General features: G+C 43.2%; 1 protein-coding gene across 3 annotated transcripts in view; it reads right to left on the bottom strand.

Annotated features, from left to right (window-relative positions):
- The window catches only part of LOC134956875 (putative ferric-chelate reductase 1), a 234,925-nt gene that overhangs the window by 70,710 nt on the left and 136,778 nt on the right, over positions 1-27,437 (bottom strand). For all 3 annotated transcript variants that reach the window (XM_063938760.1, XM_063938759.1, XM_063938761.1), the window contains exons 4-10: positions 22,031-22,122; positions 18,786-18,849; positions 18,482-18,670; positions 13,532-13,630; positions 10,697-10,850; positions 5,257-5,367; positions 4,601-4,713 (exon numbers count right to left, since the gene is read on the bottom strand). In XM_063938760.1, coding sequence (XP_063794830.1) covers positions 4,601-4,713; positions 5,257-5,367; positions 10,697-10,850; positions 13,532-13,630; positions 18,482-18,670; positions 18,786-18,849; positions 22,031-22,122 — 822 coding nt within the window. The remainder of the gene's footprint in view (positions 1-4,600; positions 4,714-5,256; positions 5,368-10,696; positions 10,851-13,531; positions 13,631-18,481; positions 18,671-18,785; positions 18,850-22,030; positions 22,123-27,437) is intronic.

Raw genomic sequence — 27,437 nt, 5'->3', positions numbered from 1 at the left:
GAGAGGAAGGGCCAACACAGAGGTGGCAGGGATGAGACAGGACAGGGGGGACAGGAGAGAGGGGAGGCAGGGCCAGACTTAGTAAATAGACAGCGGTGACAGCAGTGGGCCATCTGGGAAGTTATCTGACACTTAAGGTGTGTACACATGGTGAGATTTTGGCTAACCCCGATTCTCACTATGCGACAGGGGCTAGGTCGGTATCGCAAGCACATAATGACCGTGCTTGCGGTACTGACTATGTGCGATTTTGGCTAAGTGTCAATTTTGACTATCTTTTCTATGAGATAGTCAAAATTGACTTGCCTGCACAGTCTATCTAGGCTTGCGATGCCGACCGCGTGGGACCGCGCATCGGCATCGCATCGGGATGGCAAGGTGACTTTCACCTTGCGATCTGCACTAACTTTTCTTACGATTTTGACTATATATCTCACCGTGTGTACACACCATTAGTTACAATACCTACAGTAACAGGACAAACACTCAGCCTCTTGCCAGCCATGCACCCTGCGTCATTCCCCATACCTCTGCCTCTCTGGTCCCCGTTAACTTGTTGCAGTCATCACTGATCCCTGCGCTGCTGTTGTCTTGTTTCCAAGCAGCCGGCTCCTGGATCACTGCAGCAGCAGAGGCCGGGAGATGGGAGGGGGTGGAGAATGCAGCTGTAGCACTACCTGGGCCGGCTCTCTGTATGTGGTGCTGCGTGAAGGAGCCGGTGTAAGTGCTGCACAGGGGCGCCTGGGACACCAGTCACCACGCACAGGGGACACTAGTACGTTTTTGTTTTCTCATGGAACGCTGCCTAACAAGGAACAATAGTAACTGTCAACATAGAACCTGGATCTGGTCTGGCTACTAGTAACCCCTTCGGTCTCAGGTTGCAGAGGGGACGGGGCACAGCCCTATTAGGTACCATGCTGCAGGAGCTTGGCTCTGTTTGTTCCGCTGGTCCCAGTGGCGTAACTAGGAGTCCGCAGCCACTGTGAGCACTTGGAGGCGTGCAGTGCTGCGGGGCAACATAGCCGCCATCACTGATTCTGTTTTGGGAAGGAGGGACACGGAGGGCACAGCGCGTGCCTCTCCTGTGTGTCCCTCCCCCTATGTTACATTGTAGGACTGCTAGTACACATTATGCCACACAGTACCCCCCAATCCACATTATGCCATACAGTGCCCCTTGGTCATATGTCACATTAAGGTGCCCCCAAGTTTATATTATGCCACACTATAGTGCCTCCACTTCATATTGTGCCAAATTATAGTGTTCCAGCTCACATTATGTAACATTACAGTTAGGCTTACTATAGTATCCCTTTAAACCCGGACACTCATGAATTACACAGGTCCTCTATCTGCTTAAAACCAGTTGAAATGTAGGCTTGAAGCCAGCCAGCTACAGAACCTATGTAATTCATGAGTGCCCTGGTTTAAAGGGATAGTATGGTAAGCCTAATTATAGTGTCCCCCAGTTAATTTTATACCAGATTACAATGAGCAGGTCCAGGGTCATAACTAGATATACTGTAGGCCTCAAGGTAAAAGTTTGAACAGTGTTTATGCATTTTTTCATACATATTTTATCTGTATGTAACTATGTAGCTATGAGCTTAATTCAGACTGGATTGCTGCAGCGATCGCAATCTGAAGCTCTTTGGGGAGTGCGCTCATGCAGCATGCAGGCCCAGTGATGCTAAAAGCATCTCAGGGCTGCGATCGCCTCTGCCTGATTGACAGGCAGAGGGGGTCGTGGGGCAGGAGGGGGAATGCCAATGGCATTAGAATGCCATTGGGGGGCGCGGTCCGGACAACGCAGGTGGCCACTGCGACCAGGGACGCGGCGGGGAGCCGCCTGCCAGCACAGCTAGGCTGCGCAGGCAGAGAGCTGCTCGGCGGGTGCAAAAGCATTGCTGCTGAGCAATGCTTTTGCACCCGTGCGGGGGTGGCCAGGGCCTGACATGCGGGGTGGACTAGCTCTATGCTGGGCGTCCCCCAAATGTCTTAGTAACTGATCGTAGATGTGCTAAATTTAGCACATCTACGATCAGATCTGAATTACCACCTATGTTTTAAATGCAATTTATGTTTTTTATTACATAATATTTTTTAGATTTCTCATACAGCTACTTCTCTAGCTGCATATATTCTAGCAAAGAGCACCTATCTATGAAAGTGGGGGCAATAGATAGGATGAATAGTGCATTACAGTTCATCAGAGAATATCAAGGGCCTGATTCTGAGTCACACACAGACCTGGCTGTGTCATTTGCCACAGCCGCATCTCATGCTAACGCCACAGACTATTTTATTAATACTGAGATGCCCACTTGAAGCGTCCTGTGGCATTGCAGTTCCATCTTGGTGCATCTTTAGACATACCATCTGTGCACCATCAAAACTGGCATCAGCCCTATGGAAAGTATAGTTTCTACATCTGAGCATGGCCTCCTGCAGTTGAGCATCTTTGGACACAGCTAGTTACAATGACAAGCCCATATCTGCTTAGCCACCCCTCGTTACCTTCCAGGCAATCCCACTGAATTAAGGTTAATACATCTGCCCCTTAGTTTGTTATGTCTTTTAATTCACCATGCATAAGTCTCATGTAACGTTATCTTATTTTATATCCAATCCATTTTAGACTATCAATTTATAATCCATTGTACGAATCTAGTGCTTCTATCTATTTTCTTATTTGGACTGAACACTGCAATTATTTATTGTTTCTGCAGGACAGACAGAGCCGTGGAGAAGGAGAGGCAACAGAGGACGAACGAACAAAGGGACAGCATACGGAGAGAACAACCGCTGCGGTCACGTGACCGGACCGACCGGGAAGGAAGAGAGGTTACCAAGGAGAAGAGATACCGGCTGCGGGCAAGAAGAGGACAGACGGAGCTGAGGGAATAAGGTAAGGGACCCCGTAGGAGAGGAGAAGGCAAAGCGGACAGCCGAACAGGGCTAGAAGCATTTTCCCTTTTCTCTCTCCAAGACGGTGACCACATCCCAGCTGCCCAGAGAACCACGGTGCGCTTGTCAGAGCGACACCGCGGCTGATCAGGGCGCAAGGGAAAGCGGTGCGTCCGGAATCCTAACTACCGTAGTACCAGCCCTAGTCATATCCCACATTGCCAGCAGCCCACCAGGGGTACCCCACATTCCAGAAACCTCCACAGGACTATCAGATACATCACCTCTTCGGCTCTGGTCACATAGACATTGAGAAGGACATAACACTACAGAGGTGGGACGTCACCAGTCTGAGTGTAATACAGACTAATCACTGCAGTGTATATCACTTTCAAACCTACCAAACAGTGACATTTCTGCTACGGTTTTCCTCCCCCTGAACACTGCAGAAACTGTTTTTCTTTTTCCTAAAACCCGTCTTCTACCCTCCCTCCCCCCTTTTTTTTTTTTCTCCCCTTCCCTTTTACACCTTGCATCATATTCCTACATGTATGCATCAGGTGAATTATTTCAAATACACTATTTTTCTGATTAAAAATACATTTTAAATCCCATAAGAAATCATTGTGTAGGTTATCTTTTCAGTTATTATTTATACTATTAATCCATCATTTCATGATATTTATTTGTGTACGCATCTATTAAGATAACTGACTCAGGCGCGGTTGTACATCTCCATTTCTATTATTTTACAGAATTACACAGGCCATACGTCAGCCTCTGTTCTGCGTATCTGAGTGCTAAGAATTGGGACGCATGTGTTATGCACACAGGATGCATACACAGACTTATAGCATTGGCAAACTGTGTGCAGCTCAGAATCAGGCCACAAATGTATAGCAGATAAAGAAACAGATATCAGAAAAGCAGTGTACAACAAACCAACAAATGCAGAAATACAGTAATGCTCCAATTAAGGGATTTGGGGCCTAATTCAGATCTGATAGCAGCAGCAAATTTGTTAGCAAATGGGCAAAACCATGTGCACTGCAGGGGGGGGGGCAGATATAACATGTGCAGAGACGCTTAGATTTGGGTGGGTTATATTGGTTCTGTGCGGGGTAAATACTGCCTGCTTTAATTTTACTCTGCAATTTAGATTTCGGTTTGAACACACTACACCCAAATCTAACGCTCTCTGCACCAGTGACGTGCTCACCGCACGTTCCTGCTCTGCACATGTTATATCTGCCCCCCCACGCAGCAGTGCAATGCACATGGTTTTGCCCATTTGCTAACAAATTTGCTGCTGCGATCAGATCTGAATTAGGCCCTTGGTTCCAATATGGCTGGGGGAAGTTAGACACATATCTAGTACAGCTTATAAGCAGCAAGACCTATGGAGTACTGGAAATAGAGTAGAATACACAAGTGCATACCTCCCAACATGACCCTCCCCAGGATGTACAGAACGCTCTGCTTCTGGACTTCCCTCTTAATTTATGATTGCCATCACCTGTGGTGAAACACCTTTCTTATCCAATAACCTGTTCAAAACAGGTGCCAGCAATCATACATTAAGAGAAAAGTCCAGAAGCAGAGCATGTGTCCCTCCTGGAGAGGGTCATGTTGGGAGGTATGCAAGCAGAGGACTAGGACAGAGAGTCAGAGATTCACCATCTCATCTCACCTGGAACCATGCAGCCTTCCCAAGGACTGGTTTTCCAGCTGCACTCTTCATATAACGAGCCATAATCATCCCAGTACTGCCAGTAGTCATCCAAGCAATCAGCATCAGGGACCCTGAGGAACAGATGAGGAATTAGAATGTGGTGTCTCCTCTAGGTGTGTGTTCCAAGTAATATGTAATAAAAGCAGACTGCAATTCTAGCATTAAGAATTTCAAACATCATTAACAGTTTAAGACTAAACAAAAAACAGACTGAGCTCTTTGGGTATTTAGGGCCTAATTCAGACCTGATCGAAGTAGCAAAATATTTCACTGATGGAAAAAAACCATGTGCACTGCAGGGTGGGCAGATCTAACATGTGCAGAGAGAGATAGATTTGGGTGAGGTGTATTCAAACTAAAATCTATATTGCTGTGTAAAAATAAAGCAGCCAGTATTTACTCAAATATATATTTATATTATAAACAAAATAACCCTCCCAAATCTAACTCTCTCTGCACATGTTATATCTGCCCCATATGCAGTGCACGTTTTTTTCCATTAGAGAAAGATTTTGCTGCTGCAATCAGGTCTGATTTAGGCCCTTAGTCATTGTACTGTACTTCTTGATTGTAGATATTACTAAAGGATAAAGTCAATCAGTACACATACTCACCATGAGCAATTACTAAAGAATTTGCTTCAGTCGGTGAAATGGCTGATCGATCATTTGAAAGGTTAACACTACTGTTGGACATGGTGGTCTTGTTGTGTTGTTGGATTTGTCCTGTGTACAATAGATTGGGTTTATAATTGTTTGGTTATTATTAATTCAAAAGACAATATGTGACATGTCTGATATCTGTTCTTCCATAGAGCCAAGAAAATGGAATCAAACATCTAAATGACTGCAGTGGGCTACAGCATCCTCTCTGCAAATTACCTGTGTAAGAGTATCTATAATACAATTCATATATTGGGAATTGATGTATATAATTTTGTTAGAATAATTTTGCAAATTAAAACAATGCAATTTCCACATCAGATTATTTGTTAATAAAGATTTATAGTACACGGTTTATTTAGTCTCAGCAGAGGAATGAAAATGGCAGCTCCCTGTCACCTAAGTACATGCAAATGTATTGGTATATTAAGTTAATAATCTAAATATAACAGTACACTTGAGCATTCACAGTGAACGCTGGTCCAATCTGTTTTGCAAAACAATAGGATGATCCATGATGATAATCTACAGTCCTTCCAATGGTCACAAACCATTCTACAGTTTACTGTCTGCACTTTCTTTATTGGGTTCGAATTAAGTAGAAATTAATCTAATCTACTGTAAATTTGAGCAGTAAAAGCAGCCGAAACAGGACATACTGCAGTCTCATTTAAATCACCCATTTGTTATGTTATAGTGAACATATTTAGTGTTACAGTATATACTTAGATTACAAATGTGACTTTTCCATTTACATGTAAAGTAAATGGATAAATAAGAGCAAATATGAACTCATTAAGCATGCACATAAAAAAGGTGAAGGTAAACAAATTACTGACAGATTATTAGTTGTGTGTGGCATGCAAAGACCAAACCAATCAAAAACCCTTTTTTGTAGTTATCATCTCCAACCTAATATGCCTGAGATTGCACCATTATCTTTATGTTAGCATCCGCAGGTAGCGGATCATTTTGCTGGCAGGTCCCGGCGGTTATTTGTTGCCATGGGTTATAGCTTTAAACATTGTTCTGTTTTCCTACAGCTTAGCTGGTCTTTCCTGCCTCCCTGTGTGTTCACATCATGTGTTCACTAAGTAATTAGCTGTCTGTCTACAGAGCAGGTACACACATGTCTTTGATTTAGAATTACTCTCCAGGAGCTGTCTGATTGGGCCCTGCCTTCTTTAAGTTACTGCCAGCCCTGTATTCAGCGCTGGTTATACTGTCTCTAAGGTCAGACTTTCCAGCGGCTTTTTGGCCTGCAAGTTCCAATGAGATTATTGCTTATTTCTTCCAGTAGTCAGCTCTGCTGGAGTGCCACCTTTTTCATCTGAAGGTTGGTGAAACCTTATACTTCACCTGCAGTGAGCTCCACCTTGTTACCTCCAGATTGTGTACCTGCATCATCCAGATCTGCCTGGTGGTTGTCTAGATCCTGCATTTCCAGACACCGGTCGCACCTTCAGCAAACAAACTACAATACCGGCTCACTAGCCACAACATTGGCGCAATCGCTGCACCTTCAGTAAATAAACTACAATCTCGGCTCACTAGCCACAACATCGGCACATTCGCTGCACCTTTAGCAAAAAAAATACAATACCGGCTTATTAGCCACAACAGCGGCACAAACGCCGCACCTTCAGCAAACAAATGACAATATTGGCTCACTAGCCACAACATAGGTGCAAATGCCGCACCTTCAACTAACAGACTACAATATCGTCTCATAAACCGCAACATCGGCGCAATCGCTGCACCTTCTGTAAACTTACTACTAGATCGGCTCACTAGCCACAACATCGGCAGAACTGCCACACCGTTTGATTACAAACTATTATACTGGCTCCCTGCCAATAATATAGACTCACTAACCACTTCCACAGCTCAATAGTCACTCTACATTTCATTTATCATCACCGGCGTTCAGCAGCATCATCGGCATTCAGCCGTCTCTCCTGCTTTGGACTCTGAGTGATTATTATTTGTGTCCAGGTTCTTTTGTGACAATAAAGTCACCATTTCTTATTTTATTATCACCTTGCCCGTATCTCTCTCCATACACGTAACTTCGGTCGTCTGGTTACTGACAACCGTAACACATTACCATCCTTTGTCACCTAAGTTACCTGTTAATCTATGAGTATTCCTTAAGGCCATGGGCATAGCATCTGGGTGCTAGATGTGCCATTGCTATGGGGCAAAGGGGCTTAGAGGGTCCTGGAGCCATGTTATAAAGTTGCATACTGTACCAATTTCCCAGATTTGCCTACTAAGCAATTGAGTCTGATCCATTGCCCAGACTGAATTGTGTGACATTACATTTTCAGTGAGAGGAGTGTATATAGTGGATATTATAATGGGGTGTGGTATTGAAAGTAGACAGTAACTTGGTCGACAATGTCTAGGTCGACCACTATTGGTTGACAGTAACTAGGTCGACAGGGTGTCTAGGTCAACAGGGTCTTTAGGTCGACATGTTCTAGGTCGACAGGTCAAAAGGTCGACATGAGTTTTTAATGTTATTTTGGTGTCGTTTTCTTCGTAGAGTGACCGGGAACCCCAAATAGTGCACCGCTTCGCTCGCCATGCTTCGGGCATGGTGCCTTCGCTCCGCTACCACTTCGCTCGGCACAGATTACCGTTCCAATCGTAGTCCACGTGGATCGTTAAGTATGAAAAGGTTAAAAAAAAGAAAAAAATTGTGAAAAACTCATGTCGATCTTTTGACCTGTCGACCTAGAACATGTCGACCTAAAGACCCTGTCGACCTAGACACCCTGTCGACCTAGTTACTGTCGACCAATAGTGGTCGAACTAGACATTGTCGACCTAGTTACTGTCGACTTTCAGTCCGGATCCCATTATAATGGTAAGAGGGCACTGTAATGTGGCTCATTATAATGTAGAGGGCACTATAATGTTGCATAATAAGAACTGGGCACTTTAATGAAAGCGATGTGGAGTCTCTACAGAATGACTTATTTAAACTTGAAACCTGGGCGTCTAAATGGGGAATGAGGTTCAATATAGAAAAATGCAAAGTTATGCATTTTGGGACAAAAAACACACATGCATCCTACACTCTAAAAGGGGAAAATATAGGGGTAACCGTGGTGGAAAAAGATTTGGGGGTGCTCATAGATAATAGGCTTAGTAACAGTACACAATGTCAAAATGCAGCAAAAAAGGCAAATAAAGTGCTGGCATGCATAAAACTGGGCATTGAGACAAGGGACGAGGATGTAATCCTGCCACTATACAAATCATTGGTACGTCCACACCTTGAATATTGTGTTCAATTTTTGGCACCATATTATAAAAAAAGATATCGGGAACTAGAAAGAGTTCAAAGGCGAGCTACTAAATTTATTAAAGCGTTAAAGACAGTGGAGTACGAGGAAAGGCTTACTAGGTTAAATATGTATACACTAGAAAAGAGGCATCTAAGAGGAGACATTATTAATATATTCAAATATGTAAAGGGTCATTACAAGGAGTTAACAGGGGATCTGTTTATTAAAAGAACTCTGTATAGGACACGTGGGCACTCGCTGAGGCTAGACGAGAGAAAACTCTGTACCCAACGTAGGAAGGGGTTCTTCACGATAAGGGCAATAAAGATTTGGAACTCCCTGCCAGAGAAGGTAATAATGGCAGACTCTGAAAATGCATTTAAAAATGGATTGGACACATTTTTAACTGGAAAATGTATCCAGGTTATAGCATTTAGCATAGTGACATAAATATCTGGGAGTGGTAGAATCATAGTTGTCAATTGGTACTAAACCATTACTTCAGCAGGTGCATTATAATGCACCTGCATTATAGAGGCCCCAACTATAGAATCCTTCAAAAGTATACTCAAAACTTTCCTGATTACTCAAGCATTTCCATAATGTCCCTTTTAGTATCTTCGTGCTTCTGTATTTTATGAAAAGCTGTTCTGTACTATATTATGCTATGTATCTGTTAAGAGCCTTGCGTCCTATTGGAGAAAGAGCGCTATATAAATAAAATTATTATTATAATATGAACAGCTTTACACAGAATACAGGTTGAACCCGATGGACATTTTGCCTCTTTTCAACCTCACTAACTATGTAATGTGGCACAGTATGAACGGGGGCATTGTAATGTTGCATAATATGAACTAGGGACGATGTACAGTATGTCATAATGTGAACTGGGGATAATGTGTGGCATAATATGTACTGACAACCCTACAATGTGACATAATGTAAACCTGGAAACTATGATGGTTCATAAAATAAACTAGGACACTACTATGGTGCATAATATTAACTAGGCAACTACTATGGTTTAGAAAATGAACTAGGACACTGTTATGGGGCATAACATTAATTACTGCTGCAGTGAGGTGTCTCTAACGAAGCACTGAGGGAGGGGCCCCTTCAATATGTTACTGTGGGGCCCACACAGTTCTGGTTAAGCACCTTCTTAAGACTGTCTCTTTCAGTGTTTTAAAAACTTGGGAGGAGATTTATCAAAGCTTGGATAGAGATAAAGTACCAACCAATCTGCTTCTAATTGTTGTTTTACTAGCTGTGTTTGAAAAAAATGACAGATAGGAGCTGATTGGTTGGTATTTTGGGGCAGATGTACTAAGCCTTGGAGAGTAATAAAGGGGAGAGAGATGAAGTACCAGCCAATCAGCTCCTTGCTGCCATGTTACAGACTGTTGGGTTGAATTATCAAGCAGTTAAAAGAGTGGAGAAGTGGACTAGTGGAGAAGTTGCTCATAGAAACCCATCTGTCTGTAGGCCCATCAGATTATAGCAACAGACCACAGGGGTTTCCTGAGATGACCCCTTGTGGACCTCCCCCTTTACTGTCAAGAGATTCAGGTGGAAACACAGCTGAGCCAAGAGCTATTGAGAAGAAAGTATAATGTCATGTGATCCTGTCATCTATTCCACATACAGGTGACCAGTTGTTATGCACGGGAATACTGTCAGATGGTTGCTGTCATTTTCTAACCTACAGTAGGCTACAAAACTTACAGCTACTGTAGAATCTGATTAGTTGTTGTAATGCAACACGATAAATCAATGAGCAATATTATATTGCTGGCACAAAACAAACACAGCTAAATTGCACGGACCTAAATCTGATCCAAATCCAGATCAGATGCCTAGCAACCAGGTCACACTACTTTGATTTGATAAAGATTATCCTAAAAATGTGTCAAATGATCCAACACCAGACAGGAAGAGACTAGGAGAAGGAATAGAATTTGAAGGAGTATGGTGATCACTTTGAGGGACTAAACATGGCATAGTGGTCAATGTATTTAGTCAAATCAAGCTGACCAGCGAAAATCTTTAATTGTGTGAGCAGAATAACTTCTCATCTCTATGTCATCACTCACCATTTGCCAGAGCTTGGCCACTGACCAGAAATACATAGTAGCTGGATGTGGCACTGGATCTTTGTTGGGAAGGTAGAACGATATCGTTTTGCGTGATGAAAGAACATTTCAACACCCCATTTATGTAAGATGTTACTATAGAGCCTGCAGTGCTCTACAAAAATAAAAATGAAGTTACACATCTGTTGGAAAACTATTTCACAGACAATAGAAATAGTGGCTTAATACATATAACAAGGCTTTCTTATTCAGGGGCGCAATGACTTCTCAGCTCTCCTACAATAATTCATATCTAGAAAGTCTGCTATGTCTACACAGGCTGCACAGCTGAATCACCAACAGGGAAGTGATCTGGATGTAAAACAGAAGAATGGGTAGATAAGCAGGGAGCTCAAAAATGCAAGGGGCAAGAAACTGTATTCTATCGGGATCCCAACACTTGGAATGCCGGCGGTCAGAAGACCAACAGTGCATCCTGATGCGCAGAATCACAACACCTGCAGTATTGTAACCCTCCCCCTCCCTAACCCTCCATACCCACAGCCTAACACCCCCCACCGCAGCCTAACCCTAACCCTCCCCACTTAGTGCCGAACCCTTCCCCCCACAGCCTAACCCTAATGGGCACTACACACTTTGTTGATTGTGGGGCCGATATGAACAATCTTGTTCAGTAATTGTTCATATCTTTCAGTGTGTAGGCACCAACGATTAACTATGCCCAGCCCCGCGCTCGTTCATCATTGGTGCCTGCTCGTTTATGCCTGCAAGCCAGTATGGACAATATCATCCATATTAGCATGCAGGGCTATGGGGCCTGGTGACGTCAGGTAGTGAAGAAACTTCATTCCCCCCCATCACCCCACCCCCACCGCCGGGTCATCCATCGGCCGTATCGGCCACAGGGCACCTCGGCAGGTGTGTAGGGCCTATAACCCTACCCCCTTAGTGCCTAACCCTAATCCCCCTTTGTAGTATACAATGCTAACCCTCCCTCCTTGCAGCCTAACCCCACCCCCCCCCCCCCCACCCTCGCGCAGCCTATCCCTAATCTCCCCGGCATACTTACTGTTGGGATACCGACAGTTGGGATTCCCATAAGAAAGACTGTACCTGAAATGTCTGTATCCATTACTTGAGCTAAAGGTACTGTAGGTTTACAAACATTTTTACTACATACTAGATTCAAACTACAAATCTATTTTCCAATACAAAAATTCAAACTGACGGGGTATTGCACTGAGCAAAGGGGAAGATTGTTGACAAGTACTTGTTACTCTATGGACAATTCAGGTGAGGGGGAAATTACTACAACAAACTTGACCAAATTATGATTATGTATGAATTATAATATAGGGGCACAATTTTATATTAATGTACTATGGCGCGCAATCAAATGTTAAGAATACAGTAGTATGGGGGCAAAATTATATATTAATATAACACTATGGGGTCACTGTTTTTAAAACACAAAGTGACAATCAACTTTTTCCACCTGCCATAGCTAGCAGGAGGGGTACAATGCCAATTGTCATTGGGCTGCTCATCCCCAAGTGTGCCCCAATGTCTACTTAGAGGCCTATTAATGAAGGGTTGTTGTTTTTTTTTTTTTTTGGGGGGGGGGAAGGGGGGGGGGCGGTTATGGCCTTCAATTAATGTAATACCGCATGCAATTTACAGGTTTCAAAACCCCTGCACATCACAGCTAATTTGTATTTTAAACAGATTGATATAAATAAATGCAGTGATTTGGAGGACAGAATCGGTATACAGCAGCTTTAATCCTGAGCAAATAACCGCTAAATGAAAAATGTACCCCACATTATGGCAAGAGAGTATCTTGGTGTATTGCAGCCCTTTCATATTGCCCCCACCCACGTCTACAGGTTCTTCAGTATCAGTGCTCGGGAAATTGTCTTATGCTCATACTGTATGTTGAACCTTAACTACAAGTATGATAAGGTTATAAGAGTAGCATGGGAATGATACAGCTATTTTGAAACAGATTAGTGAGGGATAAAAAGGTATATTAAATAGATCTTATAGGCGAGCCCCTAACAATTAATTAGACGTTAACTTGGTCAGTCTATTGGAAGCCGTGCTAATTAATAGAAGAAGAACGGAATGACTAAAATAGGAATGGCGAGGGTTAAACATTCATAGGCTGGGGATGATTCTCTGGGGACATGTGGTTAGACGTCCAATAGAGATACAGGTTGGCAGGATCTAGCTGGTTGATGTTGCTTGGGAAGAGGAGGAGCTTCCTCTTTTTCTGGTGCTTCCCGCCCTCCCTCCCCTTTTTTGTGGTAGTTGGGGGTGGATCGTTGCGTTGGCTGATTGGCGGGAAAGAACGGCAGGTTCATTGTTTTTAGGTCTGATCTAGATGTTTTAATGATTATTTCAGGTTTGGTTGGTGCGCTCACCTTTGTTGACTATAGGCATCAGCTGGATTCCCCGGTCGGGGACAGCGACACCACCCTGACGGGTGGGTAGTCAAGGTATAAGTGGATACTGTTTGTTGTTTTAGGCTGAGTTTTTAAGTTGGTACAGTTGTACGGGTTGGGGGTAGAAGTTAGCCGTTCTTTCTTAGCCACTACTATTTAATCTTTCTACAGACATTTTAGTTATAAGTTATTGAATAAATAAGCTAACAATTTCTTCCAAATCTAAGTCATCGAGTCTTTATTTTAGAGTTAAGTGTTAAGGGTTTAATAAATGCACAGAGTATCCATCAGCAGTTATGATGTTTAATGCTATACAGTAGGAAGAAGAACATAATTTAGTGTGTGGAATGACATTAAATAAAATGCACAGAAGAAGTGCTGCAGTACTTACAGAGTTGGTAATAACAGGAGCCACTTCTCCAGTGGTATATGCCCGTTGTACAATAATATTTCCAAAAGAACGGGTACAAATATAAACATCATCATTTCCCTGGAAGATACAATGGGATGAGATTTAATATGCTTTCATAATTATATGACACAAATATATTTGTCATGAAAATTTTACAAAAGGTAAACTGGGTATGGAGTCCTCATATTGGCAAATTGCAATGTTGACCGTCAAAAGGTCAGCACCATAATGTTGACTTTGTTAAAATATTGACACCTGCAAAATGTCGACATACTGTAGGGATTTGGGTTAGTATTTATGGTCACGGTAAAAAGAGTGTTGACATGGTGTCTATAAAATAACTGTGAAAACTGTACTTGTCAATAAAAGATACCATAAAAGTTGAAAAAAAGCAGCTAAAATTGAAAACGAAAAGCAAATCGCTATGAAGAGCAAAACCAATCCTAAAAAGTTTTCTAAATAAATAAACAGTAAAAGGTTAAAAAAGGAGAATGTAGTACCAATAAAAGATGAATTTGGAGTATTGATAAATGATGACGAAATAAATGCTGAAATACTGAACACATTTTTTTCATCAGTGTTTACCAGAGAAGAACTGACGGTGGGAGTAGTGCATAACGATAGTGACAGCAATGTTTCGTGTCTAGATTCTTGTTTAAGTGAAGAAATAGTCTGGGAGAGACTAAGCAAAATTAATATTAATAAATCACCTGGCCCAGATGGACTTCACCCGAGGGTTCTTATGGAGCTTAGGTCACAACTGGCAAGATCCCTGTACTTGATTTTCAACAGTTCAATTAGATCAGGCATGGTACCGATGGGTTGGCATATAGCTGGGGTAGTGCCATTATTTAAAAAGGGATCTACAAATCATCTGGGTAACTACAGACCAGTTAGTTTGACATCTATATTGGGGAAAATATTGGAAGGAATTTTAAGGGATAGTATACAGGAGTATCTGCAGACCGCTAAGATTATTAGCAAGAATCAGCATGGGTTTGTGAGGGACAGATCTTGTCAAACTAACTTAGTTAGCTTCTATGAGGAAGTGAGCGACAATCTCCACCAAGGAAAAGCAGTAGATGTGGTCTACTTAGATTTTGCAAAAGCCTTCGATACAGTGCCTCACAGGAGACTGATCATCAAATTAAAGGAGCTTGGCCTAGGAAAAACTATTTGTACATGGATAAGTAACTGGCTGGATAACAGGGTACAGCAAGTAGTGGTCAATGGGATGTTTTCCAGCTGGGCACAAGTAGTCAGCAGAATACCACAAGGGTTTGTACTCAGGTCACTACTATTCAACATCTTAATCAATGACCTAGAAATAGGCCTGGAAAGCACAGTGTCAATCTTTGCAGATGATACTAAACTGTGTAGGGTAATTAATTCGGAAATAGACGTGGAGTCTCTACAGAATGACTTATCTAAACTTGAAATCTGGGCGTCTAAATGGAGAATGAGGTTCAATATAGAAAAATGCAAAGTTATGCATTTCGGGACTAAAAACAAACTTGCAACCTACATATTAAATTGGGAAAAATCTAGGGGTATTGCTATTGGAAAAAGATTTGGGGGTACTCATTGATAATAGTGTTAGCGGCGGCGGGTTGCGCCAGCACCTGGCCATTGCTAGGCAGCGGGGCCGTCTCGTCACTTCCCCCGCTGCCTCCCTGCCCCCGGCCGGTTGCCTAGCAACCGGAGATGCCAGGCGGCCACCCAGCACTGCAGTCCCGGCTGTTACTAAGCAGCCGGGACACTGCGCGCCAGCTAACAGCTGGATTAATCAGGATCTGGGGGCTGGGCTGCCTGCTGATTGGGCTGCAGGTTTTTTTATGTGAGCCAGATTAGGACAGCCCCGCTGGTGATAGCTTCCTGTGGAGCCTGTACCTGCCTCTGGAGTGTTCCTGCTTTCAGCTACTACGTTGCAGCATCCTGTGTCCAGTTTTCCAGAATCCGGACTTGGGGATCTGTTTCTGCCTTCCAGTCAGGGAATCCTGAACCTTGAGCTTCTTGGGTCCTGGTTGCTCCCTGTGTTCACCTTCCCTGTGTCATGAGTAGTGGCTCTGCCGCACCGTACGGCGAAAGCTGTATTCTCTTTATTTTCTTGTCATTGTGTTTTCTGCGGAGGTTCCACTACTGTAGTCCTTGCCGTACTACGACGGGTTCGTGTATGGCACTTGGGCAGCGTTACTTTTGTTTGCTGTTTTTTCCTGACGGCCGCGCCGCACATAAATTAGTTATTTTGTTTTCAGTAGTTTTTCCTTTCTCTTTTGTATCTGTCTTAGTTTTCCCCTCGTTCTCTCTCTATCTCGGTTAACGCCTTGTCACCAACTAAAACCCGGGGGGCATCGGAGTTCGGGCAGACTTAATCCGCCCGTTCAGACACGGCTGCCCAAGAAACCATAGTCTCGCAGGCATTGACCGACCACTAGGGAGGGACAACGGAGTCAGGGTTTCCCTTTAGGGGTTTCTGCAAATCTCAGCTCAAACTGCAGCATCACGTTTCTATACTCGGAGCTCCTCTGTTGCCACCCTGTCTCTCGGGTTCCGAGTACGTTGAACATAACAAATAGGCTTAATAACCATATACAATGTCAAAGTGCAGCAAATAAGGCAAGTAAGGTGCTAGCGTGCATAAAATGGGGAATTGAGACAAGGGATGAGAGTGTAATCCTGCTGCTGTACAAATCATTGGTACGTCCGCACCTGGAATATTGTGTTCAATATTTGGCACCACATTATAAATAAGATATCTGTGAACTCGAAAGGGTTCAAAGGCTTGCTACTAAATTGATTAAAGGGCTAGAGGGACTGGAGTATGAGGAAAGGCTTACTAGGTTGAATATGTATATACTGGAAAAGAGGCGTCTAAAAGGAGACATTATTAATATCTTCAAATATGTAAAGGGTCATTCCAAAGAGTTATCAGAGGAATTGTTTATTAAAAGAACTCTGTATAGGACACAACGTCACTCGCTGAGGCTAGAGGAGAGAAAATTCTGTACGCAATGTAGGAAAGGGTTCTTCACTGTTAGGGCAATAAGGATTTGGAATTCCCTGCCAGAGAAGGTGGTAACGGCGGACTCTGTAAATGCATTTAAAAACGGATTGGATAAATTTCTGACTGAAAAAGATATCCAAGGTTATAGCATTTAAAATATTAACATTGATAATCTGGGAGGCACATGATTTACAGTGGTTAACTAGACATAAAACGTTATTTCAGCAGGGACATTATAATAAACTCGGCTTAATACAGAATACAGGTTGAACCCGATGGGCATTTTGCCTCTTTTCAACCTCATTAACTATGTTACTATGTTATAACTGGTAAGCTGTACAGTACTTTGTTACAATTTTGCTTAAAGGCATGATGTTAAATCATTTTATTAAACTAATACATACATATATAAAGAGAGGACAGGGGCCCATGTGCAGGTTCAGTACAGGACCCCTCTTCTCTGGCAATGCAGCAGACTCTGGCTGCATGATGCACTACGCTCCCTCAGACCTCTCTATTGCGCAAACCTCTGGGAAGATGGCCACAACACCATTTTCCTGGTGATTTATTCCTGCAGCAACAGCCAAGGGTGTAGTATGGTTTGCCAGCGGTCGGGGTCCCGGCAACCAGCATACCGGTGCCGGAATCCTGACCGCCAGCATACCGACAGCTGGGCGAGTGCAAATGAGCCCCTTGCGGGCTCCCTGCACTCACCACGTTGCGGGCACGGTGGCACGCTACGTGCGCCACGCTATCTATTCTCCCTCCATGGGGGTCGTGGACCCCCAAGAGGGAAAAAAGATGTTGGTATGCCGGCGGTCGGGATTACGGCGACGGTATGCTGGTCACCGGGACCCCGACCGCCGGCAACCTGAAGAACACCCCCATCCAACGTGGGACTCCAAAGAAGTAGATATAATTATATGGGTACTGGGTGTGCGGTGTGGGCCCAGGGCCACTGTGCTCCGCACACCCTACATCCATTATAGATATGCCAAAGAGTAATACTATCAGTGTAAGGGATTAAGCAAATCAGAAATGGGTGACGATCATCATCACTGAGTATTTTGCAGCAGGAGTTAAGCACCCACAAGTAATACACCACCTGCATTTTTAATATGATCTGAAAGGGAATCATTATTGTACTGTACATCATCCATACCACCTAGTGTAGATACAGGAGAAACCACAAAATGCATCTACAGTAAATCTACACAGGCATACTGTACATGTGTAAGAATGTTTTATGTACATACAGTATGCAGTACAAAAAAAGTTGTGTCAAACAAATGCATCTACATCCAAATCGACATTGTCCCCGATTTTGTTTCTATTGAATCATGCCACAAGAATGTGCACAAATTACAAGACAGAAAAAAAGGCTATTAAGACAATACTGTAGGCATGACTAGATTAAGGGAGGGGTGACAGGGGCAACCGTCCCGGTGCCCCTACACATTAGGGACCCCCACATACTGCATTTTGAATTGGAGGAGGGCAGGAGTTTCCCCCCGTGGCTCAGCTGTTTAATAACCGTGGATGCCAAGGAGCTCCTCCATGCAGAGTCAGTGTCGCGGGATAGGGAAATCCTGCGAGACAGTGACTGTGATGCTGGCTGCTGAGGCGCGCTGTCCTCTGTACGTGACTCAGTGTGCTCGTATGCATGTTGTGTGGTGTGTGTGTGCATTTGTGTGCGCATGTGTGTATGTGTGCGCATGCAGGGGGCAATCTTAGAGGTGGGGACCCCCACAACCTCCGTTGCCTAGGGCCCCTACAAGCCTTAATCCGGCCCTGACTGTAGGTCTATATGATTTGAAATACATTTACTAAATAGATTGTAACTTATTTAAAAGTCCCAATTTTAAAATCAAAAGATATTTGTCATTGTAGTTTATTAACAAAATTAGATGAGACATTTATCTTACCATTTTTGTATCATTCGAGAAACCAATGGCCACATAACCTGATGTTGTGCCGCTCATTTCAAATACGTAACCATTGCTAGAGGGAGCTGCTGACATGAACAGACAATTGTTGTCACTGGGACTGCAGTTCTCTGGACTAGTAAGGCAATACTTCTGAGAACCACATGTGGTATTGGACATCTGCAGCAGCTGTTAGGAGAATTTTGTAATTAAACTTTGACTCACACAGTACAGAACACATCCATATGCATGCAATTAATTTCAGAGAGAACATGCCATGCCAATTGGACCATGTATTACTTACAGCAACTATAATGTCACTCTGCACACCAGTCCAGAAGGTGGAGTAGCTACTCAAAACAGTTGCTCTGAAAATAGAGAAAGTGGTATACAGGTTATTGATTTCTGTATTATTTTTATTTATAAGGTGCCACCAAATGTAGCATCACAATACGTATTATACAGCATTAGCTATGTTACAACATTGTGACAGAGACATACTGTAGTTATTCTACAACAGTGTTTCTTAAACTTAGTCCCCAGGACCCCAAACAGTTGATGTTTTCCAGGTCACCCAACAGGTGCACAGGTGTATTCATTACTCACTGACACATTTTACATCTACAGGTGGAACTGATTATTTCACTTGCAATTCCATGAGGAAACCTGGAAAACATGAACTGTTTCGTGTCCGGAGGACCGAGTTTGAGAACCTAAGTGTAGTGGAAGGGGGAAGCAGGGTTATAGAGAATGGCATAAAGCGGATGAAGTTGTACACCTCATTCCAATAAGCTATTATATAGTTGTAATGGCCCTTTAATGGTAATAAACATTAAACAATCCCTTCCTACAAACAACAGATTCTTAAATGTGATAGGATTTATCATTACTTTACATTAGACAATTATTTTTAATTAGAATGACATGATAGAAACTTGCATGACCTAATCTTAAAATAATTAAAGCATGCCTAAAATAATTTAGTCAATTTTAAAAACTCCTATACATACACCCGAGCAATCTGCAGCCCCAATTGATCTGTGAAGTCCAACATGTTAGACAACATGATTTACCAATCCCAATCACTTTTTCGTTGGAATCTGTAATCTGTAAATCCCATACATTGCAGATTTATTTACACAATCATCTGCAAAATTTCCCAAATGTATTGCTGATGTATGTGGGCCTTACCATAGATCCCCTGTGCTTACCAGGCGCTTGGTAATGGGTCTGGGACTCAGGGTTGACACTAATTAGGTCGACACCAATTGGTCGACACACCTTAGGTCAACGCCAGGAATAGGTCAACATGGACAAAAGGGCGACACGGAAAAAGGGCGACATAAGTTTTTTGTTTTTTGTGGTTTTCTCCGTAATGTGCCCGGGAACCCCAATTAGTGCACCGTGTCCCCTCGCTGCGCTCGTCATGCTTTGGGCAAGGTGCCTCGCTGCGCTCGGCACAGGTTACCGTTCCCAATTGTAGTCCACGTGGATCGTAAAGTATGAAAAGCTTCAAAACATGAACATTTTTGAAAAACTCATGTCGACCCTTTTCCATGTCAATCTATTTCAGGTGTCGACCTAAAGTGTGTCGACCTAAGTGGCGTCGACCTAATTGGTGTCGACCTGGAGTCCGGATACCCTTGGTAATATATTGAAAAAATAAATTAACAACACCCTAACCTTTACCTTAATTTTCTCCAAATTTTCATAGAAAAGTAAGCACTCCTATCTGATTGCTGTCATGATACACTTTGGCTGACCATAGCACTGGAATGACCAGGCACTTGGCCTCGTACCCACTGACATAAATTTAAAGAATTTACTTTAAAAATGATAACGCTACCACAACCAATGTAAATGGGTCTGAAAACAAACCCTTTATTTCTAATGTCACCATAGTTTTACAGGCATCAATTAAAATTGCAAAGCCAAACTCTAAGCCTAACAATAATTATAGACCAATTATCTGCAACTCTGATGCGTTTAAAATGTTATATCCACCAACACATTTGTATTATGTTAATCCATTAGTTTTAGGCCTATTTATCAATATGCGAGGATGTTTTATTTATGGACCCCATTTATGTAGAAGTTTCACTACTCCAATATCTACAGTATATACATAATATGGAGACTCTGTTATGCAGTATCTCCTGCTTTTGACATTGTTAAATATATAATCTACTTGATACGGAATCGGTATGCACACTATTTATGGGACAGACTGGTTGAATTAGTAGGTCCTTTAAAAATTGCAATAAGAGGTGATAACAAAAGTGTCTCTCATCTCTACCATTTATTTAAAGTAAACAAGTTTTGCTGATACAGCCGAGCGATATTCTACCACCCAGGCAACATGAAACTAAAGTGAGATTTTACCGCTTTACTTGACTATTCTCCATAGGTACTGTCAGAAGTAATTCTTGTTAAATCAGAAATAGGCTGGTCTTCTGTATCCCTTTCATGTATAGGATTCAGGGCGGGATGTATTAACATACATCGATGCCCCTCGCCACCCATCACAGCGATGTCAGTTGCATAAGTACTAACATATGCGATTAACATCGCAATGCAGTGACGGAGGCCCCCCGCGATACCTGTGAGGTGGTGTGTGGAGCGACTCTGTCACCTCCCTGGGGTCTCCACCTGCTCACCTGCCAGGAAGCAGGCAGCAGGCTTTCCTGGGTGCCTCCTCCTCCCTGCAGCCGGAAGGATCTCCGGCTGTGTTGCTAGAGGGAGGAGGAGTTTAGCTTCCGGAACCAGGGCTGCCTGGAAGAAGGTATGCCGGGGGGAGGGGGGGGCCATCAGCGGCCGGCGATAAGAAGCCCATAGGCGTATTGCCATCCAAAGATGGCGATACCCTCAGGGGTGAAAACGCGGCGACCAGGGGTTAGTACATATGAAAATGCGATAAAACAGGGATTTTATTGCATTTTCCCTTTAGTACATCCAGCCCGAAGTGAGAAGGGCTTTTCAGGCTTCATTAAATCAGCCTCAAACTCTTTAAATTGTACATTGCATACTCTGCAGTCTAGGATATGTCCTTAGGGCTTGCCTCCTGTCATATTTACTTTGTACAACTTAGCAAACAAATGAGCACCACTCCTCTGCAAACCAGACTGATGATAACATTATGTTCCCAATGACGTAATAGATATGTTGCTCCTGAAAATGTTCTAAGGTTATCGTTAATCAAAAGACCTGTGTGACTCCGCCAGGCTCCTGGCCCTTTTAGCAATTACTGTAATCTAATCACAGATTGATCTCCATCTATTTGTACATAGCTATAAATGTATAGTTAAACACCTTTCCTTATTATGTCAAAACAATATTGCAATGCATGATGAAACATCCTTTCCTGTAATAAAAAAAAGTAGTATGCAAGATCAAAAAAGAGGAATTGAGTGGTGAGAATATTGAACAAAGTAAAAATACATAATTTTCGTATTAAGCGACACTTGTAAACGTACAGCATTCAATAGATTTATTCTGAAAAAGAAAATATGACCAATAGCTCAGGTGCAGTTCCAAATTCCCTATACATACCGGAAGCGCACAGGGCCTTCTCCTTCAGGAGCCGTCCATGAAGCAGTGATAGATGATTTCAAATTACTATTTGTGTGACTGACAGCTGTGTTCTGCATAAGAAAAAATATGAATGTTGCTTTAGTTTCAGCAGATCTTGTGCTTTAATTTTACTAAATATCTTTATTATTAATATACATACACTAGCCTGGCTGATTTACAGATGGGAGCGGAATTAGTAGCAGTGCAAACAATATTTCTCTTCTTTTAGAATGTAGTGCAAATGCTGTGCACACTTGCATGCTACCCACACATACAAATTAATATAATTGTATTTTGTTTTCACATATTTGGAATCACACACTGATTTAATATTGGTATACATGTTAGCAGAGACGGATCTAGGCATAGGCTTACTAGGCAAATGCCTAGGGCATTTGGTATACCAAGAGGCATAAGCAGCTTCTGCTGATTAAAATGAAATGTGGCATGCCTAAATTCTGTGTGTGACTACGGCTGTATCTGCATATGAAATGCTAAGGCACCCGATGTTAGCAGAGCTGCCTCTTGACTTATTCAAGGCATCTCCTGCTGCATGGCGTATTAAGGCAAGATGTATGTGGACACATCTGTATTCAAGCAGAGGCAGAGGTCACAGTGTTAGTGACCATGTGAGTGTTGTGCGCGGGTGGGTTGGTTGTGCAGTAGTGTTAGGCATATGTGTAAGAGGTAATATGTGTGTCATGTGTATAAATGCATTAATAATGTGCGGCATATGTGTAAGGGACATTATGGGCAGTATTCAAATGATATATCACACCCAATCTCCTTTCTAAAGTGATCCGAGTTATCACGCATATCGCACCCAAAGTAATCAGGTTTAGCTGCATAAAGGGTTGGGTGCCCTAGCTACTCCGAGGGTAGCGAGCTGAAATGTTTATACCATGCCCATCAGCAGAAATGGAACAGGTGTGGAAGGGGGTGAAAAGAATTGACTACCACCCAAAGTGTGTCATTATGTGTATAAAGGCATTAATAATGTGCGGCATATGTGTAAGGGACATTATGTGTATAAGGGCATTAATAAAGGTTGGCATAACGTGTAAAGTGCATTATGTTTATAAGGAATTAATGATGTGTATCATACATATGTGTAAGGGGCATTACTGTGTGGTATTATGTGTATAAAGGCACTACTAATGTGTGGCATTATGTGTATAAGGTGCTCTACTGTGTGGCGTAACGTATAGAAAGGGCACTACTGTGTGGTCTGTTGTGAATAAAGAGCAATATGGTGTGGTGTAATGTGAATAAGGAGCAATTCAGAGTGCTGTAATGTAAATAAAGGGCACCACTGTGAGGAGTAACGTATATAAGGTAAAGTGCTACTACTGTGTGATGTAACGTGAATTAGGGACTCTATCGCATGATAAAATGTGAATAAAGTTGCACTACTGTGTGGCGTAATTTGAATTGGGGGTACTATTGTGTGGCCATGCCCCTTTCCAGCAAGAACACGCCTCTTTTTGGGCTGTGCGCCGAATGTGCGCATTGTTCCTATTTAAAATATGGGGGTAGGAACACCAAAATGAGGACTACTATGGGTGAGGGGTGATGGTGCTGGAAAAGGGGCGCATGGTCAGAGGCGGAACTAGCGGTGGCGCTAGGGGGAACCAGACAAAATCTTGCGTAGGGCATTATGTTGGTTAGGGACAGCTTTGCATGTTAGAGGGCTACACTGTGGAATTGTTTGGGGGATTTTTCTTCTCCAACTACTCTGTTTGGATTTATATGTTAGGTCCTTCAAGAGGCAGATGTCTAGGCATACCAGGTTAGTTATTTGAGATTTTAGATTTTCAACCTATGCTACTGTACTTTACAACATAAGCCCTACTTGTATGAGATTATATTGTGATACAAGATACAGTATGGAGGGGCTCATACAGAAATGGGTGCAAAGCAAAATTTGCACTCACCTCACACCTCTGCAAATAACTCTTTATGCATTATAAAAGTGTTCTAGCTGCACTATGGGGGTCATTCTGAGTTGAGCGCTCACTATGGATTTTCGCAGCGCATCGATTATGGCAGAACGGGGCTAATCTGCACATGCGTATGCACCGCAATGCGCATGCGCTCATACAAGTACAACGAGCATTGTGGTTTTGCACAGGTTCTAGCGACGCTTCCATTCACACAGCCGAACGCACGGAGATTGACAGGAAGTGGGAGTTTCTGGGTGTCAACTGACCGTTTTCTGGAAGTGTTTGGAAAAACGCAGGCGTGGCCGGGCGTTTGCTGGGCGGGTATCTGACGTCATTACCGGTCCCTTCGTCGCAGCAATCATTGCACAGAATAAGTAACTACAGGGCTGGTCTAGTTCTGCACAAAATGTGTTTGCTGCCGCAAAGCTGCACAGGCGTTCGCACTCCTGCAAAGCGAAAATACACTACCCCGTGGGCGGCGACTATGCGTTTGCATGGCTGCTAAAAGTAGCTAGCGAGCGATCAACTCGGAATGAGGGCCAATGTACTTAGTCCTCCTTGCGCTAAGTGGACATGTGTTGCAGGTGCTCGACTCCTGGTGCAAAATATGAATTGGACATATGAATCCCTAATTCCTATGCCAGTACTGTGGTAATGTTTGTGTTGCAATCTGTTCACATTAGGAAACTGATATTAGCAAATTGGTCAACAGCAATAAACCTTTAAAGGGGAAGGTGATGGATGCGGTATGGGTCGTTGAGTCGACCCCACTTAGGTCGACAGTTATTAGGTCGACCACTGAAGGTCGACAGTTGCATTAGGTCGACAGGCACTAGGTCGACATGGGTGTTAGGTCGACATGTGCTAGGTCGACAGGTAAAAAGGTGGACATGAGTTGTTTTTATTGAGTGTAGTTTTCTGCGTAAAGTGATGGGGAACCCAAATTAGTGCACCGTGTCCCCTCGCATGGCTCACGTGCTTTGGGCAAGGTGCCTCGCTTCGCTCGGCAGAGGTTACCACTCCAATCGTAGTCCACATGGATCGTTAAGTATAAAAAAATCCCAAAATGTGAACATTTTTGAAAAACTCACGTCGAACTTATGACCTGTCGACTTAGTACATGTCGATGTAACACACATGTCGACCTATTGCATGTTGACCTAATGAGTGTCGACCTAAGCTGAGTCAACCTAACGACCGTATTCCGATGGATGTGTGTGACAATGTGAATTTAATAAAACCTTTAATCATACTTTCAATTTTCCCTGAAGGTCAGGGAGGCTCTCTGAAATAGCAACAATCTCCCTAACGCAATGAAGAGTATAGCAATGTCCCTGATTGCACCTTATACCCATTATGTAGCTGTTATATACTTGTAATAAAAAAAAAAATCAGATATAAATATAAAAATACTTGCATTGGTATTAAGGCACAATGATACCTATGGTTAAATGCAATTTCAGATAAGGGTTATCATGGCCACTTGAGAGTATAGTTATGTGCCAAACCATAACTGCTTTGGAGCTCGTTTACATTTGAATGTACAGTAAGTAAATTTTATGAAACGCCTTTAAGGCTGTGTTCATCCACAATCTCCCTGAAATGCTTTTACAAAGTAAAATTTGCATAATTTTGTTTTGCTATGTTACTCTAACTTCTTTTAACATAGAATGGCACTTTTTATTAGTTATTAATAACACTGGCCAAACATGTACTATATTGTCTTTGAATTGTGTACTATGGGTCTAATTCAGACTCCGTCGCTGATAAACAAAAGTCGCTAGGTAGCGATTTTTGTTCATCTGCGCATGCGCGTACGCCAGTTTGGGCATGTGCAAGGTCCTAAACTGCTTTTTTTGCAGAATGCAGTTTAAGACCTGGAGGGGGCGGGATGGTGCGTTTTGTGGGCATCAATGCTCCGTTTCAGGTGCGCTGTCCGGACAATGCAGGGGTGTCCGGACCGTTCCTGGGGCAGGTCCACAATGATTGAGGGTAGCCGCCTGCTTCCACCACTGTGCGATTCTTTTGCACCTCTGTGGGGGAGTAGGGCCTGGCATGCCAGAGATTTGGATCGTAGATGTGCGGTTTTTCATGGCTTAGTTTGAGAGGGGCGTGGCCTCGACCGAGTGGGCATGGCCGAGTGTAACGGACCCGTTTTCTGCATTTTGTGGGCGTGCCCAGCGCTCCCCGAGCAGCTGGGCAGCCCCCTGCTCTCTTCCCAGCATTGAATAGATGCCGTGCGCGTGCGCACAGCATCTATTCAGAGATCATTCGCTGCTTTGCAGAGCAGAGCAGCAGGTGATCAAAGCCTCCCCCAACTGCCCCCCCGCCCGCGGGACACTGCGACCCGCGGGAGGGACAGCTGGACAGTGTCCGAATAGCGGGACTGTCCCGGATATGACATTATGACCATGTCAGCATTCTCATGTCAACATGATTAATGTTGAAATTATGACTCTCAACATATCATATCACACTTCAAAATAGGGCAGTATTGGCAAGAGATTCTTCCTGCCCACCCTATGCTCCCTCCCATTATACCATAAGTACCCAAGCACACTGAAAAACACATTAGACAGACATTAGTTCAGCTTAACTATTTGTCAAGACGCAGCCAATTTAAACAATTCTGTCTTCTCCTGCTCACAGCAGTCATAAGCCTGGAACTATTCTACATGATTACTACAAAAACGTTCTGTGCTTCCTGGACAGCATGAACAGAAAATGATGAGGTCTCCCTCCTTTCTGTAAAGACTTGATATTGTGAGAAGAGCACCATATTACTGACACCTTTCCCATTTGTGTAATTCATTCTGTGCCTCTGCAAACAAGTCAACCCTTATGTGTATTCATAGTAGAGATGAGCGCCTGAAATTTTTCGGGTTTTGTGTTTTGGTTTTGGGTTCGGTTCCGCGGCCGTGTTTTGGGTTCGAACGCGTTTTGGCAAAACCTCACCGAATTTTTTTTGTCGGATTCGGGTGTGTTTTGGATTCGGGTGTTTTTTTCAAAAAACACTAAAAAACAGCTTAAATCATAGAATTTGGGGGTCATTTTGATCCCAAAGTATTATTAACCTCAAAAACCATAATTTACACTCATTTTCAGTCTATTCTGAATACCTCACACCTCACAATATTATTTTTAGTCCTAAAATTTGCACCGAGGTCGCTGTGTGAGTAAGATAAGCGACCCTAGTGGCCGACACAAACACCGGGCCCATCTAGGAGTGGCACTGCAGTGTCACGCAGGATGTCCCTTCCAAAAAACCCTCCCCAAACAGCACATGACGCAAAGAAAAAAAGAGGCGCAATGAGGTAGCTGTGTGAGTAAGATTAGCGACCCTAGTGGCCGACACAAACACCGGGCCCATCTAGGAGTGGCACTGCAGTGTCACGCAGGATGGCCCTTCCAAAAAACCCTCCCCAAACAGCACATGACGCAAA

Source organism: Pseudophryne corroboree, chromosome 9, assembly GCF_028390025.1.
Source record: "Pseudophryne corroboree isolate aPseCor3 chromosome 9, aPseCor3.hap2, whole genome shotgun sequence".
NCBI classification, from domain to species: Eukaryota; Metazoa; Chordata; class Amphibia; order Anura; family Myobatrachidae; genus Pseudophryne; species Pseudophryne corroboree.
This window is presented reverse-complemented; position numbering and strand designations above follow the sequence as displayed.